We start from the raw sequence: 21,298 nt of genomic DNA, 5'->3' as shown, positions 1-21,298 counted from the left end.
CCCCAAGTCAGCCGCTGCTGAAACTGACCAGCGGCTGACTACAGGAAGCCAGAGGCAGAGTTGCTCTGCCCCGGGCTTCCTGGAATCAGCTGCTGATCAGTTTCAGCAGCAGCTGACTTGGGGACGCCTGGGGTTCTTAAGCTGAATCTGTATGTAAGTCGGAACTGGCGTCCAGATTCAGCCGCTGTTGAAACTGATCAGTTTCAGCAGCCGCTGAATCTGGATGCCAGTTCCGACTTACATACAGATTTAACTTAAGAACAAACCTACAGTCCCTATTTTGAACGTAACCCGGGGACTGCCTGTACAAGATCCTGATCTTGCCACTGATTTCATGCACACAGTTCCCCTGAGCTCATAGGGAGGTAGTTGAAGGCTGATACTATATCACTTTTGAATGCTTGTTTCATGTAAGATAAGCATGTGTCCAGAATTGGACTGCAACCCCTTGTCAAATAGGGAACCTGGAGGCTCTGGTCAGCACCACGGCAGACTGTTGACTGTCTGGTTGGCACGCAGCAGGATAACAGGCTCCGTGCCAGGTATATCACTGTGTTGCGGCTCCTAGCTGGTCCCAGCCTGTGAGGTTGTTGCTGTGGCACCTGGTGCCTCCAGCATTCTTCATTATATCCTGGCCCTGGCCGCCTCCTCCCTCTCCCCAAGGTGCCACCAAGGCAGCAATACTGGGTACCGCACAGTGTACACACGGGAAAGTGGGGGTCCGAGTGCAACATTGTGCAGGGACAGCGAGGTACAAATGGTGCAGGGGGCACAGCAGGGGCATATGGATGGGGGGTGCTGTTTGAGGCAGATGCAGTATTTGGAGGGGGAAGGCTGAAGGGGTGCAGATGGCACAGAGGCAGCGAGGCACTGGAAAGGAGAGTGCTTGAAGGGGCAAGGGAGAGGAGCACACTGGCTTTTGGGCCAGGGAGTGTGTTTGCAAATGGGAGAGCAGGAGGCAGCTAAGTGGGGGCAGGAATGTAGCTTGGGAGCGCTGGAGGTTGTGCAGGCTCACAGTGCTCACCTGGCCTTGCAAACAGCGTGCCCACTGGGCCTGGAAGTCCTGAATGATTTGGGAGTAGCTAAAGCATCCTGGTCTCCTTCCTGTTATGTGAGAGCCACACCCCATCCTCCCGTCAGTGCGTCCCACCTCTCAGCTTCACATCTTTCCCTGTCCCAACCCCACCACCCCATCATTGCATCTCTCCCCATCCTACCCTCTGCCTCCAACAGGCAACCAACACAAATTCCAGAGCATGGGTGCCAGATTGCTCATCACTTTCTGCACTGGCTTCAGTACCCATATGCAGATCCCACAGATATGTAAATGCCTAAACTTAAGTCCCAGTGTAGGAAAGGCCTATAACAGAACACACACATCATATTCTCCTTGCCTAAAGACAATCAAAAGATATGCTCTTGGCCACACCTACTACCTGACCATGTAGGAAAAGATTTCACACAACCCCCAAATGGGGAACCTGAACAGCAACTTTCTGGAACACTTCTAAAGCATAGAGGCTTGTATCTCAGCCATTTCACCTCTCAACCTACTAGCAGTTATTCCTTCTCGCCTGAAAAAAAACAAACTGATTGGTTTGTGTTCACAGCCCCAATCTTAACCAGATGCTGATTTAATCACTGCGCTGTCCCAACCCAAATCAAATCTTCAAACCATGCCACATCATATATTCTCTAAATGTACCATATTTAATAAAGAAACAACTATTTTAGAAATAATTTTGGAACATAGTAAGCATTGTGTTGGTATTACTAGCAATATTCCTAAAGTGTCTAATTAAATACCAAGTTCAACTGTTCAACACTCAGAGGGCGAATAACCAATGTCATCCTAGTGCGGGTTTTATGCACTAGTAAAAAATTCCATTTAGAGGGCAGTGTTAAAAACTGGTACAAGTTGAATGTACAAAAGAAGAATTGTGTGTTCTCAAAACCAGTCCCCTCTCATGAAGGTATGCACAAGATCACAAAAGGCACCATTCAGTTTAAACTTAACTGGCAACCTTTGAGGAGGAGGCACAAGCAAGACCAGGGTGGCAAATCATTTTTGTAGGGGGGCCACTTCACTTTTGGGAGTGATCGCAAACTGACCCCACAAGAGGAAGGGTCTTAAGCAGAAGGGGTGGGGCCTCAGGCAGAATGGGTGTGTCCCTGGTGGAAGGGGTAGGGGACCTTCCTGCACTCCCCTGTGGGGCGATGGAGCACACAAAGTCCCTTGCCCCCTGCTTCACCCTGCCAGGGGCGCCTGGTGTCCAGCGGGAACTACCAGCTGTTCAAAACCACGCGCCCCTGGCGGGAGTAGGAGACTTCATGCATTCCCCACCCACAGACTGATTAGCCTGGTGGTGAGGGCTATATCTTGCCCACCCTTGCGTAAGACTGAGATCACAGTGATGTTACTGACAAAGAAGGTATAATATTAACAACAGCTATGTGGGGAAAGCTTGCACTGCATCTGTCCAGAATGTGTTACCTCTAGTCAATATGACAAGTTCTCAGAGAGGTGCACAACAGAAGTGAGATTAGGATCAAGGTCCATCTAGCAAGACTTAGTTCATTTTCATGAGCACAAATTACAAACCTCTTTCAAAAGTATGAAGCATTAATGAAGGAGATAGCTATAAAAGTTGTCAATTAGACTCCATATAACTATAAACGAATGTTAATATTAGTTCCAAAAAAAAGGAAACCACTACACAGCTATTCTTTTTTTCTACTTAACCCAATACAAAGTAAGGTATTATCATTTCTCTATATATCAGCTTGATAAATACTGTACATTATTTCCCCAGTATACAAAAGAGCTATAAGCAATTACTATTTAAAAAATTGTATCCTCCACTTAATATTTAGTGCAAGAGCACTTACATGTGTTAGCATGTATATACTTCAATAAAAGAGTTAATTCAGTATCACAATCTAAATAGAAAAGGCTCAGAAAAGCTCTTTAGTAACAGGACTTTCATTTGTTTTTCATCTTACCTGGTTCTTTAAAGCTCTTTACTGCAACTGAATCTACCTCTACTGATTTTGGTCTAAGCGGTAAATGTTCAGAGTCTAACTTTGGCTTTATTAGTGGCTCAATTTCAGATTTTGGTCGAAGGGAAACCACTTCCCCATTCGATCTGTAAAGGAAGAATAGCCTGAATTTGAAACAGATCATAATTCAAACACATTCAGAGTTAAAAGCAGAGGAGAAAATTTCAGCGTCTCCTGTTCTTGAAGACTTTACATTTAAAAATTCTTCCACAAACTGGCTCTCTCACCAAGACAGACAAAATAAATGTTGTGCTATTCATAAACACATTAACTTCTGTTAGGAATCTGGCCAAAAATCTGCTCTCCAGACATGTGCAGGACATGAGTACCACATGCATACTTCAACACATCAGTTGGTAATATTTTATTCCATTTAGGCGTGCTGTATAAACAAATCTATTCCTTTGCACAAAAATGCTACAGTACAATGCAACAACACAAAAGACAAGAACACTAAATATCACCTTCAAGTATAAGTCAAAAACATTCAGAGCTGAGGTATGAAGGGTCTCTTCCCCTCAATTTCTTTTAAATTAAACACTTTCTTAATGCACTTGAATGGGTGGTTACATTTTGTTAAATATCCTGTTTAGATGGCCTTTATTCTAGCATTGGACAGTCTCTCTCTATCCTTTATTACTGTTCTGGCAGTAAAAATCCCTAGATTTTCTTGCATCCTAGAACCAAAAAAGTGAACAGATGAGCCATTCTTTTGCAGCTCTTTCAGCTGCGTCTTGCAGCTAAAGGTAAAAAGGTTACCATGCTTAGCAAGCTGGGAGACTTGAACAGTTTGAGAGATTAAATGTGTGGTACTACTTCCCTTTTCTCTAAAATGTGTCTAAATACTCATTTCCCCATTTCTCTACATGGGTACTAGTGCAGCAGGGTTGCTTTCTCTTCAACCATCCCCTCAGTATAGTGTCAAATACTGAGCAGCTGTGGATGTTTTCAGTCATAAAAACACTAAATTACTCTGGCCACAATTGATTAGTACATATATATTCCCCCTTGGAATTCTGACATACTTTAACTGTCACCCAAACTGAAAAACATTTCTGTGGTATACTTCTCTGTTTTATAGATAATCTTGAAGTTTGCTGAAGTATCAAGTTAATATCTCGCCAAGTACAAGTGGCATTCTATAGACTAAAAGTATGGAGTGGCACTCTTGGTTTTCAAATGGTTAATGCATCAGCTGAATGAAAGAGGAGATTATTTACCTCAACAGTAACTGACGTTCTTTGACATGAGTGTCCCCGTGGGTGCTCCACATTAGGTCGGTGAGCCGCCACTAAGCCTCAGAGCGGAAATTTTGTAGCAGTGTTCCCAGCGCTGTTAGGCTGCCGGCATCGTACATGCGTGAACCCCCTCCTCCATTTCTCAGTTCCTTCTCTACCCCAAAATGATGGCTTGAGGAGGCCAGGATCCCCAAGTAGAGGGGAGAAAGGGAGGGTTGTGGAGCACTTACAGAGACACTCATCTCGAAGAACATCAGTTACTATTGAGGTAAGTAACCTCCTCTTCGAGAGACAAATGTCCCCATGGGTGCTCCACATTAGGTGACTGCAAAGCAATTTCTCTTTAGGGAGGTAGGGACTTTGGATCTGGCAGAAAAGCCGTGGAAAGAACCTCCTTAGCTAGTTTTAGGTTGGGAAAAATCCCTGTGTAAATGTGTAGTGCTTTGCAAATCTGTGGTCGAAGGATGTCTCTTATGGTTACTTTTCAGAGGCATGCTATCGAGGAAGCCATGGCTCTGATTGAGTGTGCCCTTATGCTCTCTGGAGGCAGCATATCTGACTCTGTGCTGCACAGTATGATGCAATATGAGACCCAATGGGAGAGTCTCTGTGATGAGACAGCCTGGCCCTTATTGAAGTTTGCTATTGAAACAAATAGCCTGGGAGACTCTCAGAATGGTCTTGTTCGCTGCAGGTAAAAAGAGAGGGCTCTGCACAGGTCACGTGTGTGCATTTTCATCTCGAAAGAGTTGGTTTCTGCCTCTGCCTTTGTTCTGTTGCTTCTGGTCTTGTCCATTGTAGTATTGTGCATATGGAGGGGAGGGGGTATTGAGGTCTCAGGTAGGGCTGAAACCTATATTGCCTTCTTTAGGTACTTGGTTGTGGATCCCCAAACACCAAAGCATCGCTCTGGAATCTTTCATGGAGTGGAGAATTTCACTGGTGTTAGCTGCAAACAACTTCTGGCCATCGAAAGACAGATCTTCCACTGTAGAGTGAATGGAGTGGAACTAAACCATGATGCTCTCCTCATTACTACCACTATTGCTATAGAACATGCAGCCGTGTCAGCAGCGTCTAAGGTGGTCTGTAATGCTGATTTTGCAATCATGTGAGTTCTGTAATCATATTTGCTCAATAAAACTGCACAATTCGAAATGCGAAATTGTAAAGTAGAAGATGTATATATCTTGTGCCAGAATGCAAAGATCGTTTTGCTATCGCGGTCCAATGGTAGACTGGTATTGTTGTTGCTTGGATTTTAGTTGTGCAGCTTCCACCACGAGGGAATTTGGTGCAGGGTGAGAAAAAAAAATTCAGAACTCTTGGGTGGAACATAATATTTCTTAGTGGTTCTCTCAGTCATCGAAGAGATTGATGCGGGAGTTTGCCACACCATCTTTGCCAGTTGCATTATTCCTGGATTAACTGGCAATGGTATTTTTGATGGTGTTACTGAGTGCAGTTTGTCTATTAGCTCATGCGGATTTTCCAGAGCCTCATGGAGAGGAATGTTTAATTCCGCAGCTACACATTTGAAAAGGTCATGGGAATGTGCAGCATCTGAAGTCACTGAAACAAGGGCCAGAGATCCTCCCTCCACTGGATCCCCCGTGTGAATGAATCCCCTTCTTGTATTTGTTTGGAGGGGGACTATTGCATTCTGTGTCATTTCTGGCCATGCTGGTATTTGTGATATTACCATTTTTACCAGTATTGGCAGTAGGGGTAAGGCTCAGTTGGAGGTACCCTGGGATTGCCATAATATGAAGGTATATTCCCAACCTGGAAGAGTAAATACTCTGAGCTGTGTAAGGAGAATTCGCTGGTGAAAAAAGCCAGAGAGAAATCATATTCAGATTCAGATGAAATTTTTTCCTGAGAAAGTGATTTCTGAGTTTAAAGTAGATGAGACTAATAAGTCTCTGTGTTGAGTGTAATGCCCAACAGGTGCTGTAGTCGGAAGCACAGAGGCTGAGGCCCTGAATCATGCCTCAGTGCTGAGGGCAGTCATGCCGCATCAAGCACCTCTGTGGTGGCAGCTGAGGTGCCTGATAACATGATCGGAGCTGCGCTCTCCTGCTGTGTCGGGCAAGATTGCATCATTACTGGATGATGCTGCAGCTAATGAGGCAGACAGGTTGAAGCCTGTCACCTCAGACCATGGTTTAGCACATGCGTGCTGTTCATCTCCACGGGGGGCTCCAAAGACATCAGCGGCATCACCTGTGCCATGGTGCTGCAGCTGTTCTCGGCCCCAGCCGTGAGGGAGACAGCTGCTTCGGTGACGTAGACCCTTGAGGTGCTGAGGAAGCTGGCTTTTCTTTTTGGGGGGGTGGGAGGTAGAGGAGGGGAGCCAGCTTTCTGGATCCCTGCTGCTTAAGTTCCTCAGGGTGCTGACTGGACCAGAGTCTAGTGAATTTTCCAATAAAAATAACTGAAGCTGGAAGTTTCTGTCTTTCTATGCCCACGATTTTAGCTTTGCACAATGAGGGCATTTCTGAGCGTTATGCTGCTCTCTAAGGCAGCAGACGCATTGTGAGTGACCATCTGATATAGGGATAGGTTCTTTACATGAGGAGCAGCGCTTAAAACCCTGGTGAGACAGGCATACCTGTAGAAACAGTCAGAGACCGCAGGAAGGGATTAACTGGGAGAGGAAAAAAAAACCCCACACTTATACTAATCTAAATTTTTTTAAACTAACAAAATAATTGACTAAGTATTTAAACTCACTAATTAGCTACTATGATGAATTTTACTGGTTTTAAGAAGCATGGTCATCTAGATGCAAAGAAGGAAGGGAGCACTGCTGAATCCGTCCGTAGCCGGAGACAGTAGAGAAGGAACTGAGGAGTGGGGGAGGGGGTTGCGCATGCGCAATGCCTGCAGCCTAACAGCATGCGACTGCTCGTGTGCATGTGCATGGCCCCAGGGACACTGTTACAAAATCTCCGCTCTGAGATGGGAAGTGGCGCACCAATCTAATGTGGAACACCCATGGGGACATCTCTCAAAGCAGCAGCCAGAGTACTCAGAGGTAACCACTGAGGACCTGTGCATGCAGTCTCCTAGAACCAAATATTCAGTTTATGTACAAAACCGTGGCGTACATGTTTATCAGTTTCTTCTACTTAGAATCTACAACACAGAAGCGTGGTGAATGATGGTGCAGGATCCACCCACACAATCCACTCAAAAGAACTAATTAAAACTGTCTATTAACTTCTCTTCAAAATCTCCATTCTTGAGACATTAATTGCTACTGTGAGGAGTTAGTTTGAAGAGAACTAGTTAAACAATGTCTGCTGTCCTGATCTGGGCATCACTCTTCGTGATGTGAAAAGAAAATGGTAACAACGCAGGAACACCTGCACGGATGATAGGAGAGGGATCATGTGATTACTTCATATGTTCTCTCCCTCGGTGGTTCCCAAACTGTTCAGCATCACAGTTTTGATTTTTGAGAAACCCTTACACCCTCCTCCCCCCCCCCCCCCCAAAAAAAAAAGTAGCAGCAAAACTTGGGGTGGGATTGACGGAGGTGTGTGCGGCTGGGTCACTTCACGTTCCTCCTGGAATTTCTTCATGCCCTCCCAGGGGGGCACGCCCCCCAGTTTGGGAACCCATGAGGGCATCTGGCATTGGGCACTGTTAGCAGACAGGATACTAGGCTAGATGGACCTTTGGTCTGACCCAGTATGGCTGTTCGTATGTTGGTATGTTCACCACTCAGTTTGGCTAGAAAGCAAGAGAAGAGTGGTTTGGCTCAGGCATCTTATGCCTCATCTAAATTTACAGTGGCATACAGAGTACAGGCACGACACAGGGCCTACATGTCACAGTGAACGCAGGCTGAGCTCACACTTGTCACCACGTAAATCACATGTAGCAATGAAATGCTCTTAGGTGGAGGAGGGGAAGAGGCAACAGTAAAGACTTCAGCAGCTCCTCACTGCCATAGCTTTTCACTGCAGAAAGAAAGGCTCTAGCAAGGGAGAAGCAGCAGAATCTGCCAGAACTTTTCCACATTGTCAAAGACTTTTTTGATGTCTCCTCCCTGCCAGAACTTATCCCAGCAACCAGGAAAGGCTCTAGCAGTGGAACACTGCACTGCTAAGAATAGTATAAACACGGGAGGCACTGCTTCCATCTGCAGAGAGCCATGCAGGGCACTCTATACTTGCCCAAGTTGTGCCTATATGCACTGCTATTTGTACCATGCTAGCTGGAAGTGCAGTGTCTGTAGTTTGCAAGTGTAGACATACCACCAGTAGAGAGATGTAGGAGATGGCCTGTTTCCCACAAGACTTATAATATTTCAAAAAAAAAGACTGCAAAAGTTTTTGGTTTGGTTACAATGGGACAAAAGATTTTACCTCATCAGGCACAGATTAGGCATGGAAAAATAAAGCTTCAAAAAATTGTGAGTAACTAAAATCAAGGATCAGAACACAGAAGCTACAGTACAACTTTTACACCAGTGATTAGAAATTGGGGGTTGGAAGAGAGGCTGCTATGCAAATTTAACAATAGTGGCTGCTGCTATTCTGCTATAACATGAACTATGGAACGGAAGACAAAGAATTTAAATTCACTCAGGCAATTGAAAAGAACTAAGAGATCTTGGGAGTTTCAGATCCTTATGTGACCTCACTCACATGTTCTCAGTAATCACTACTTTCTAGAGGACAATGATTTCAAGAGAGCACATGTGCTCCTGCAGTGACGATTTATATCGACAATACTCAAGTGAGAAATTTGATCACTTACACAGTGATGTGTGGCTCTCTCCAAAGTGGTAATTAATTTAAGTGTAACACCCACAAGCTGCTCTACACAGCATAGCAGAGAATACCACTAGTGGCTCACTTCATGTGGCCATAACTTATTCAGAATGCAACAGCTTTAAAAACTGCACTGAATTTAATTTTCTATATTTTCCACACACAGCCCAGGTCATAGCGTGAGGTGCCCTCTTATCTGGATTCAAGAAAAATGCTACTTAATTTGAGAAACAACAAGCAGCAGCTGATCACCACAGAGAATTTCTGAAGGCACTGTGTATACCTGTGATGTTTTCACCTTCATATTATTAAGGTTTATAGTTTAGCAATAAAGCACATGCAAGTGTAAACCAATGACATCTATTTACTACACTGGATTAAAATACAATAAAAATATACTCACTTGGACACGGGAGGTGGTAAGACTGGTTTATCTGGTCGTTTTAGAATTCCAGTTCTAAATACACTATTACTCTTGCTGGGAGGTGCAGGTTTTTTGGGTGGTACTTGGGGAGCTACTGGCTTAAAAGGCTTCTGATCTGGAGGTACTTTTTCATCTGACAAAATAAGGCACCAAAATATTTTTAGATACATCAATTTATCTAGGACAGTTTGGCATTTTCTCATAGTGGCTGCTATCAGAAATTATTTCCCTGAAGATTTGCTGCTGCATCACTTTGAAACAGACATTTCCACTTTTTACTATTATTGAACCATACAAACTATGTACCTGAACACAATAAATATGGTTAGCATAAACATTTAATGCAACTTCTTCAGTGATATTCCTCATAATAGATCAGTGTTTCATTACTGTACTGCAAATAACAGGTTAGTAAATCAAATACAGGTTGAACCTCTCTAATCCAGATTTCCCTAATCAGCACTAGCTCTGGTACACCATTGTCAGGAAAAAAATCAGCAGGCTGAGGCCAGGAGCATTGCTGGACTAAGGGAGTCCCTGGGCAGCTGGAGCAGCGGAGGCACAATGCCTCCTCGAGGGGGAGGAGCAGCTCCTAGAACAGAAATCCCAGGAGGTCTAGGAGTAGAGGGGTGAGCACTGACCTTCCCTAGTCTGGCACATTTCCTAGTTGGCCCCTGGCAGGTCCCAAGGGTGCTGGGCCTCAGAGGTTCAACCTGAACCTCTAATGCCTTCCCCTAACCCCAGTTCATTACATCTACCACTAAAGATATAGATGTTTATCACTGTTTTTTTTACACATGCATCACAGAGCAGGACTGGTCTCTGTCTGGATGATAATTTCCTTGTGCATTTAAGATTCAACTACTGTAGATTAAGGACAGATCTTCGTACATGTTCACTGGTGGTACTAATCTACTATATTTAAGAGTCTCTGTGTGTCTGTCTCTGTCTGTCCAAGAACTCCTCCCAAACGGTAGAGCTAGCACCAAGAAATTGGCCTGCGGCTTCCTCTTATCGTAACTTAAAGCAACATAAGGGTTCGTTGCGTCATGACAATGGATTATGCCTGGATGTGATTGTTTTCTCATAAAACAGAAAGGAAGGGGTCTGTAGCAGGCACCGTTCTATTGTATAATGACCACAAGGAAGCAGCAAGGGGCCCGAGACAGGGACTGGAATAGCTATACCCCCATTGAGATAGCAGGTGCAATGGTTAAGAAAGGGACGGCTATCTATTAAACATTTGAGTGAGTTTATCTGTTTGTGCATCTGTCTGTCCTCCAGCCAGGGGACATGCATCTCTTCCCCACCTGTGCCCACTGCAGCTACAGCAACCATGGATGGGTGCTTCTCCTCTGGCCCCAACCTGCTGGGGTAAGAGAGGGCTGGGACTGTCCTCTCTTCACAGAGCAGCCTGCATATTGAACTGCTTATCCCCAGCCCCACTCTAGAGCAATGATTTAAATGAAGAAAAATATTTTATTTAAGGACCCAAGCAACACAGGGTAAATCCTCTAGGTGAACATACAACAAATGTATGAATGTTGAGTAGGACAACTAAACTTCCATTATTCCATCCTTCCATTTACCCAGATTTTGTCAGTTAATGACAGAAAACACACATCCTTATACATTATACTTAATACTTTATGGAATACTTCTATTTGAAAAACCTCCAATCAACATTAAAACAATAATCCGCATTGTTCCTGTGAAATAACTTAAGAGCACTATTCCTTCTCTGTAGATGCAAAAAAAGGCAGAGATACTGGGTATGTTTGCACTGTAATAGGAAATAGAATAGCAGCTTATGCAGACATACTCAAGCTAGTTTTAACCTATGATGCTCAGATACAAGTGGCTGTGAAGCCAGAGAACTGCAGGCTTCACAGCCACAGGACTGCAAGGCGAGTAATTATTCAGGGTTCTGAACAGACTTGCTGGTTAACCATAACCTGCAAGCATCACCGCATATCCCTTAACCGGTATGTGTGAAGATAAACACATTAAAGATTATAGAATCATAGAACCATAGAGTTGGAAGAGACCTCAAAAGGTCATCAAGTCCAGCCCCCTGCTCTAGGCAGGACCAATCCCAACTAAATCAACCCAGCCAGGGCTTTGTCAAGCCGAGACTTAAACACCTCTAGGGATGGAGACTCCACTACTTCCCTAGGTAACCCATTCCAGTGCTTCACTACCCTCCTAGTGAAATAGCTTTTCCTAATATCCAACCTGGACCTCTCTCACCACAACTTGAGACCATTGCTCCTTGTTCTGCCATCTGTCACTACTGAGAACAGCCTCTCTCCATCCTCTTTGGAACCTCCCTTCAGGAAGTTGAAGGCTACTATCAAATCCCCCCTCACTCTTCACTTCTGCAGACTAAACAGACCCATCCCTCAGCCTTTCCTCCTAGGTCATATGCTCCAGCCCCCTAATCATTTTGGTTGCCCTCCGCTGGACTCTCTCCAATGCGTCCGCATCCTTTTTGTAGTGGGGGGCCCAGAACGGGACACAGTACTCCAGAAGTGGCCTCACCAGAGCTGAATAAAGGGGAATAATGACATCTCCGGATCTGCTGGCAATGCTCCTCTTGATGCAACCTAATATGCCATTAGCCTTCTTGGCTACAAGGGCACACTGTTGACTCATATCCAGATTCTCATCCACTGTAACCTCCAAGTCCTTTTCTGCAGAACTACTACTTAAGTGGTTGGTCCACAGCCTGTAACAATGCTTGGGATTCTTCCGTCCCAAGTGCAGGACTCTACACTTGTCCTTGTTGCACCTCATCAGATTTCTTGTGGCCCAATCCTCCAATTTGTCTAAGTCACTCTGGACCCTATCTCTGCCCTCAAGCATATCTACCTCGCCCGCTAGCTTACCGTCATCCGCAAACTTGCTGAGGGTGCAATCCATCACCTCATCCAAGTCATTAATAAAGATATTAAACGAAACCGGTCCTAGAACCGAACCTCGGGGGACACTGCTAGAAACAGACCGCCATCCTGACATCGAGCCGTTGATCACTACCTGCTGGGCCCGGCCTTATAGCCATCTTTCTATCCATCTTACTGTCCATTTATACAATCCACATTCCCTTAACTTGCTGGCAAGAATATTGTGGGAGACCCTATCAAAACCCTTGCTAAAGTCAAGGTATATCACATCCACTGACTATTCCTAATCACTTTCCTCTCTTCCAAGTGCCTCAAAATGGATTCCTTAAGGATCCCTTCCATGATTTTTCCAGGAACCGAGGTAAGACTGACCGGCCTATAGTTCCCTGGATTGTCCTCCTTCCCTTTTTTGAAGATGGGCACTACATTTGCCTTTTTCCAATCATCTGGGATTTCTCCCAGTCTCCATGACTTTTCAAAGATAATGGCCAAAGGCTCCTCAATGACAGTTGCCAACTCCCTCAGTACCCTCGGATGCATTAAGTCCAGACCCATGGATTTGTGTCGTTTAGCTTTTCTAAATAGTTCCTAACTTGTTCTTTCCCCACCAAGGGCTGTCCATTTTCATCCCATCTTGCGTCACTTAGCACATTAGTCCGGGAGCCCACCTTGTCCGTGAATACAGAGGCAAAGAAAGCATTGAGTACTTCAGCTTTCCTCACATCATCTGTCACTAGGTTACCTCCTTCATCCAGTAGGGGCCGCACACCCTCTCTGATCACCTTCTTCTTATTAACATGCCTGTAGAAACCTCACTTGTTATCCTTCACATCCTTAGCCAGTCGCAATTCCATTTGCGCTTTCGCCTTCCTGATAAACCCCCAGCATTCTCGAACTATACATTTAAACCCCTCCCTGGTCATTTGTCCAAGTTTCCAGCTTCCTTTTTGTGCTTAAGTTCACCAAGGATTTCCCCTGCAAGCCAATCCAGTCTCCTACCATGTTTGCCTCTCTTGCTATGCATCGGGATGGTTTCTTTCTGTGCCTTCAATAAGGCTTCTTTAAAATACTGCCAGCTGTCCAGGACTCCTTTCCCCTTCATGTTAGCATCCCAGGGGATTCTGCCCATGAGGTCTCTCAGGGAGTCAAAATCTGCTTTTTTGAAGTCCAAGGTGTGTATTTTACTCCTCTCTTTTCTTCTTTTGGTCAGGATCTTGAAATCTACCATCTCATGATCACTGCTTCCCAGGTTGTCACCCACCTCTACTTTCCCTCCTAGTTCCTCCCTGAGTTTATTAAGTGTTTAAATTAGAAGTTACCTACAAGGAGAGAATTTTTTACTGCCTTACTCCAGTTTTGAAGGCCAGGGTTCCTAAAATTCACAGGCATGAAGCATACCAGTAAATCAGTGAAAAAGGTCAGTTTATTGAGTTGGAATAACTGATATGAGACAATACACAATTTTGCCACTTGGTGGTGCTAAAGATAAACACAACAATTATGAAATTTAGCTTTGGTAAACAATCTCGTTAATTGATTTGTTTTTCTAGTCTATGTATATTGGCTGGCTAATGATTTTAAATTTCAAAACTTACAAATATTAGGGGGCTGCGCCCCTTGCTCGCTACGCTCATCAACCCTCCCATCTGTCTGCTGCAGCTGGATCATGACCTCCCTTCGTACCTGTGCCACACAGCAGGAGCAGGGCTGACAGAAGCCCTTCCTACAGCCAGATGGGTGCTGGACCATGGGGCCTGCCCCAAATTCGGAGCCTGGTACAGGACAGTGGCCAGATGGGTACGGTGTCTGGTTGGGGGGAGGGGTCAGGAGAAGGCTGGGGGAAGGGTATCTGGTTGGCAGAAGGGGGCATGACCAGGGAAGGGTGTAGGAGTAGGTTGAGAGCAGGATGTCTGGCAATAGAGAAGGGGGTAGGAGTTGGCTGGGGGCAGGAGCAGGCTGGGGGTGCAGGGAATGGGCATGAGGGGTTGGGGGGCACTTCCTTTTGTGGCATGTGCTCCTCCCAGGAACTGGAGACCTTCCCCACTTTTCCAATAGGGAAGTCGCCTCCAGCCCCACTTCTACTTCCAGGTCAAGGGCCCCAGTGTTCCCAGAGCCAGCAAGGAACCATTGCCACCTGCCTCAGTCCAGGTACTTGGGCCACTGCCCGCTTTGTGCAACTGGTGCTCCAGCCTCATGCCCCTCCTCCCTGCAAGATTAGAGGGCCAGCACCAGCCTCCTGCAGGGTGGGGGGAAGGAGGAGAAAACCCTGAGGCTCTGTGCTGGATTGTCTATGCCCCCTGGTTGCTACACTCGCCAATCCTCTTTCTCTGTGGCCACAGCTGGTCACTCCAATCTACACGCAGTACTCCTCAGCTGGCAAGCCATACGTATTGGTGGCCACCATGGTCACACTGAAGACAGTGTTCATGAACTCAGGCATGCAGTGCTGCAGCCACCCTCTCGCTTCATCCACAATTGCAGCCCAGCGCCTGATCAGTTCCAGCAGCAGTTAGGACAGCACCCTGCAACCCATCTTTAGTCAGCACCAGTGACACCCACATGCGTCGTGAGATGTGGCAGCTGCCTAAGCAGACTGTGGGTGTGAGAGCTGAGCGGCTGGCACAGGTGGGCACGTGGCAAGAGGTAGCCGAGAGCAGAGAATGCTTGGGCAGCTCCAGCTGCTCAGCAGCTATTTGGGTACAAGGTGAGCAGGCCTGGCTGGAGAAGGAGCAGAAGGCACTAAGGGTGGAGGCTGGGAGCACGGTGCACGCTGGGAAGCGGCAGGGGGACTTGGGTCTCAAGAGTGCATGGGTGTTTGAGGTGAAACCCCCATCCCAATGCTGTGCACTTGCAGGAGCTGTGTTGAGGTGACAGCACTGTGGGGAGCTGCAACCTGTGGAACCCACATAAGAGCCCAGCATGGGGCTGCACTACCCACTCACGACACGGCAGCATGCACTACCTCTCCTCCGGCCCATGGCAAAGCTGACCCAGAAGCATTACCGCCCAGGGAAATCAAGCTACATTCCCCCCGCCATGTGCCACACCCTGTGTGGTTCACCCTCCACTCGCTGCATCCATGTGAAAAGCAAGCCACTCCATGGGGACTCCAGGCTGCCGGATAGGGTTCCCCCTCGGACCAGGGGTCTGCAACCAACTGTCTTCCCCCTGTGCCTGCTTAACAAGACCCTCTCTGGTCCCAGGCTCCCACTCTGGCAGAGCCAATTAACTCCGATCACGTCCAGCAGGGATTTTTTTTTTTAAATATAGAGATTTATTTTTGTTTATTTAATCACGTATTTACTTTTGCATTTATTCACGTGTGTATTTGCTTGTTCATGCACTCATACATGCATTTATTTATGTATGCATGTATTTAGTGATTTGCCTTGCCGTGGGAACAGCATTTGTTCCCTTGAGCCTCCCAAGAGGCAGGGAGGTATGGCATGGCATGGGGACCTGGCCCGAAAGAAAAATTCTCTCTCTAGCTCTCTCCCCACCCGCGCACTGTGGAGGCTCCCTTTGCCTAGTCTCTGGGGAAAGAGAGCAGAAAGAAGAAAAGAAAAAAAAGCCAGCCAGCTGGAAGCCTCCTCCTTTCTATCTGTTCCTCTTTCCTGATGGGAACAGAGAGAGAGAGAGAGAGAGACAGAGAGACAGAGAGACAGACAGACAGAGACAAGGGAAGTAAAAAACAAAAACAAAAACAAAACTTCTGGCAATTTCCCAGGCTGGTGGCAGTGGCAGCAGCTTCCTGAGCCCTGTCCCGCTGCTCATCAACCAGGCAAGCTCTTAGGGAATGTGTGGCATGGTCGAGCCCGGCAACAAACACGCACACAATCCCGAAACACGGCCATGGTTTTTATTTGGGCTGACACATATTGAGCACCGGACAGGGTGGGGGGGGGGGGGGGGGGGGGAAGAGTTCGATGCTCTCTCCTTTCCCCGATGCTGGCACTCTAATCATGCAGGGGCAAGGGATGCCACAAAGCTGGAGCGCGAGGCAGGAAGCTGCCCGGAGCCTGGCCCAAGGCAGGTAGCAGTTCCCAGCTGGGTTGAAGAGCGTCAGGGCCCCAGACCTGGATTTAGAAGTTGGGCTGGAGGCAGCTGCTGCCGCTGCCTACCCTAATTCAAAGAAAGCCAGAGGCCAGCAAGGAGCCCAACGCACCCCGAGGAGGGTGAGAACCCAAGCCATGGCTGCCACTGAGGCTGGGGTGGAGCGAGGCAATGCAGCATGACATGATTATGTCATGCTGTTGTCCCACAGGAAATATATACAGAGAGAGCATCCACATAAACCTTTCTGCGCAAGAACTCTTGCATAAAAAGAAGTTATGCCTCATAGAAGGAAGCATACCTACACCACAAAAAGCCCTCTGTTAACTGACTAGATTTTCTTGTGCAAAAAACGTGCTTGAGCTATGGACACTCCACAGGTTTTTGCACAAAAACCCTGTAGTGTAGACGTAGCCAAAGAGAGAGAGAGAGAGAGAGAGAGAGAGAGAGAGAGAGAGAGAGAGAGACACACACACAGACACAGAGAGAGACAGATGTGTGATATAAGCAGAGAAAGGGCAACACATTTCTACAACACCATGCTCAGCCAATACTAGTCATCAAAACTGTATCAATTTTATATTTAAAAAAGAAAAAAAATCAATGGAAAGTAAATATTTACATATGAATTACAGTTAACTATTCTGACATTTGTTTTTATTACTCATGTGATATTTTTCAATGTCTAATGCTATCTGAATTATTCTTCCACAAAACAAACCTAAATATGAAGACAGTCATAAACCAAGAAAAAAATGCTACTAAATACTTTATTTACCAAAAATGACCTTATCACAGGGATCAGTCACTTTTGCGATGCAGACCACTTCTATACTTTAACAACTATTCTGGTGTTAATGAACAGAAGAAAAAGATACTGAAAGCTGGCTAAAAGATAATGTTATATAATGGAAAGATGAACAAAAAGTATTACAGCTAACTATTGTCATTAAATGTCATTTCAATACTCATATAAAAATATTGCTTATATAAAAGATCAGCTACCAATTCTTGGCCAATTAAGGATAGACTAATTAGGCTGTTACAGTTCTGGTCTCTCATATTAGTCTCAGATAATGAAATTTACAATCCTGTATTAGCGTTAGAATTATTAACAGGACTAATTCGACCACAATTTAATATTTTATTAAAATGAATAGCAAATTTGTATTTGTTTCCAGTAGAGGCAGAAAGGGATCATTATGATAATCTAGTCTGACCTCCTACATAACATATGCCTTAAAATGTCACCGTTTTATGTAGACCAAGAGAAAGGCACAGGTCTGCACTTTACCTTCCTTTTTTTAAATGCAGAATTTCCCAAGATTTGACACTATATATTATTTGCTTCTTGGCCTATTATTCTGCAGCTAGTGATCTGTTTAGTAGCATCAACAGTGTTAAACAGAACCAAAACACAATCATTCATTATTTCAGGTTTATTTTAGCAGCTAAATGGACCAAATTCAAGGTTGGCATCAGTCTCCTGATTCCAATTTACTTGGAGAAGAAAGAAGGTGGTCCAATTAAGAGAAACAATTTGTTTTCTAATAATATTAAGAAGCAAGATGGCTCAGTAACACACATGCATATGGATTATACCTAAGAATATGCAATTTACGTAGAAAGTTATTAAAAATTGTGCAAAAAGAGCCAAAATTCAGATGGAGCTGGCTTACTCTTAATCATTGCCTTTTAAAATGCTATACTGAACACATACTATGGCCAACTTTCATTAGCTGCATTAAAAAAATCTTTATATAATATGGCCAAATTGTTATAACATTAGCATTTTTTCTTACAAATCCTATGAAACAAAGCAACTTAGAGAAAGAAATGGTATTGTGTCAGAAGTTCACTATCGTAATAATATAAGATTCTGTATGGACTATTTGTTCTTTATTTAATTTCTCCAAATACAAAGAAGAGCATTTTGGAAACGTTACATTTGGTTCAGATTATTAAATTTTTTTAGTAAAGTTTCAGAGAGGCAGCCGCATTAAGTCAGTATGAAGTGGATTTTATTGAGGCATGTGCCCTAATAAATCCGCATAAACAATGAGAAGTCCTGTGGCACCTTATAGACTAACAGATTTATTGGAGCATAAGCTTTTGTGGGCAAAGACTTATGCCTCATCCTCCCTGACTGAATTGACCTCATTATCTCTAGCCTTCTCTTGATTGGTATTCTTTTCATATGCCTGTATATTTATACCTGCCTCTGGAATTTCCACTACATGCATCTGATGAAGTGGGTCTTTGCCTACGAAAGCTTATGCTCCAATAAATCTGTTAGTCTATAAGGGTATGTCTACACTTTCAGGAGGAATAACGGTAGTTCGAATTAGGAGCTTTAATTCGAACTACCTAATCTGTGTCACGTGTAGCCGCAGGCAGGTAGTTCGAACTACGGGGCGTTTAAAAATGGTGGCAGTCGGGAACATGCAAATGAAACCCGGGATATTTAAATCCAGGGCTTCATGTGCAAGTTTGAATGCCTACATTAGCCACCCTAGTTCCAACTAGGGTGGCAGTGTAGACACACCCTAAAGGTGCCACAGGACTTCTCGTTGTTTATGCAGATTCAGACTAACATGGCTACTCCTCTGATACTAATAAATTTGTGTGTATCTAAAGTGCCACAGGACTCCTCATTTTTTCCTATGAGAACAATAACTGACATTTCCAAAATATGTATTTTAATAAATGTCCATCATTATCCAAAATTACACCATCACATTTATTACAAAATTACACAAACAAATTAATAAAACTGCAACTAGGCCATTATAAACTGCAATAGTGACTGCAATTTCAAGACTAAGAAAATGATGCAGCAAAAGCAATTAAGTGTTATCAATGTATGTAGATTTAAATACAGACACACTCATCTAAACACCTTAACATACTTGCATAGTTTTAAAAACAATTATGGTAGTATATAACAACTAATTTTCCCACACGGGTGTTTTACTTACTTAAAACAAAATAACTAAATATTGATTATTTCTTTCACATGATCCCAGTTTAATTTTTTTGTCAAGAAAAATGATCTTACCTTTTTCTTCAGATCTAGAAGGAAGAAATTTCTTCTCTCCTACTGGAAGTTCCGGCTTTGGAGCTGAATATAAACACAAAACCAAACATTTTTGAAACAACTATAATTATCTTAGTCAGTCACTAAAAATATGATAATTTGTATTTATACTGTTCCTTCTGGAAATGATCGTAACGTAGTGTATAATCATTCATTTAAGCTCACAGATGTGAGGAGGTAGTAAAATATTTCTAAATTCAGATTCAGAGCTAGGTTCTGTCAGATATATCCAAGAAAAAACACAGTAGGATGCAAATAGTGTCACTAGCATGAATTTGGGGCTGCTGTTCTGCTCAGAAATGCAAAACTACTTTTGCATTTGGAAAGTCATCTTAAACTCTTACCATACCACATTACCATGAATGTGGAGTATAACACAAGACTTTACACAGGTAAAAAAAAATTAGAATACACTGCTCTCACCACTGAAAAAGAATACGCTGTTTTGAAACTCTCATTGCATTTATGAAGTTTCTAAAACAGTGACACTTGGTGTTTTTTATGCTCAGAGTTTGTCAGTACATCAGCATACATCTTTTACATACCTGGACTTTTAACAGGAGGTGGTGGCTTCTTTAGCTTCTGGAAAAAAGATAAAGAATTAATATAATTCACAGAAAAAGCCCAGTATCTGCTGATAGGTTTATAGTATTTTAGAAGGAGTTCAGTATCATTCCCATTTTACAGATGGGGAAAATGAAGCACAAAAGTAGTGAAGTGACTTACCAAGCTCACCCAGGAGGTTTCCTGAGTCCCACTACATTGATCATGAAATTACACAATACCCTTGTGCAGACAGCCAAACATTCAAACAAATGAATTTATGCATTTTATAGTGCCAAAACAATATACTTACTCAGATGAAAATTGGCCAAAGATTTAGGTTTTTTTCACAACATATTTTTAAAATAAGATTAACATATTTCTTTGATTGTTCTTCTGTTCCAATAAAAGGGTTTTGGGGGGAGACTTGGGATGTACGCTAATTAATAGTCCTTGGAGTGTTTGCACTCAAATATATCAACCTGGGAATCTGAAAAACTATCTAAAATGACACATCTGCTTATGTACAAGCAGAAAAAAGTATACATTAAATCAAACAGATTAAGTACTAAGAAAGGAAACTTTTTTAAAAAATGATGTTTAATTATACCATATCACAATATAGCTGAGATTCTTGTTTTTTAAAATAACTCATTTTTAACCTGGATATTTCCCACCAAATTTGAGACTATGAAATAGTCTTAGGTTTATGTCCTAGCATTCTTTTTATATATAACGCTGCCCCTAACCTGAACAGTTAGTCAAAATCTGGAGTTCTGTTGATGTTCCAGATGGGAGCAGAAATTGAGGATAAACAAAACTGCAACTAAGAATGTCTGGTTATGAAGGCCCGCTTCTCCAAGGCAGGAGGAACTAAGAACAAAAGCAACAGTTTATCTTGCAGCCTTGAACCTCTTTTGCCAATGGATATCGAAGTTCTCTCTAGCTTTTCCAAGGGTCACACTGGGCTCAGAGGCTACTAATAGGCTAACCTGCTTTTTGTCTCTGCCTCTCTGTTCTGCTTCTCCTTATTCTCTCCTGCCCATGTGCTCAAACATTATTCAGCAACAAACATATTAATATAGTTTATAATCAATATTAATATTTGTTTTCCACATTGATCTCTATTTTTAAAATATCTTAAAATATTAAGAGTAGCGTCTCTGCAATGAGTCAATATTGAAAGTTGTTCA

The 21,298-nt window shown here is 43.8% G+C and overlaps 1 protein-coding gene across 6 annotated transcripts in view; it reads right to left on the bottom strand.

The window, feature by feature from the left end:
* The window catches only part of CD2AP (CD2 associated protein), a 138,200-nt gene that overhangs the window by 25,665 nt on the left and 91,237 nt on the right, over positions 1–21,298 (bottom strand). For 4 of the 6 annotated variants that reach the window (XM_075923393.1, XM_075923391.1, XM_075923389.1 and 1 more), the window contains 4 exons: positions 20,108–20,144; positions 19,524–19,586; positions 9,489–9,642; positions 3,004–3,146 (listed from right to left, as the gene is read on the bottom strand). In XM_075923393.1, the coding sequence (XP_075779508.1) occupies positions 3,004–3,146; positions 9,489–9,642; positions 19,524–19,586; positions 20,108–20,144 (397 nt within the window). The remainder of the gene's footprint in view (positions 1–3,003; positions 3,147–9,488; positions 9,643–19,523; positions 19,587–20,107; positions 20,145–21,298) is intronic. The other 2 variants (XM_075923392.1, XM_075923390.1) reach the window with 1 other exon arrangement.

Source organism: Pelodiscus sinensis, chromosome 3, assembly GCF_049634645.1.
Source record: "Pelodiscus sinensis isolate JC-2024 chromosome 3, ASM4963464v1, whole genome shotgun sequence".
Lineage (NCBI taxonomy): Eukaryota > Metazoa > Chordata > Testudines > Trionychidae > Pelodiscus > Pelodiscus sinensis.
Note: the sequence above shows the minus strand (reverse complement) of the source record. Positions and strands in the feature narration are given on the sequence as shown.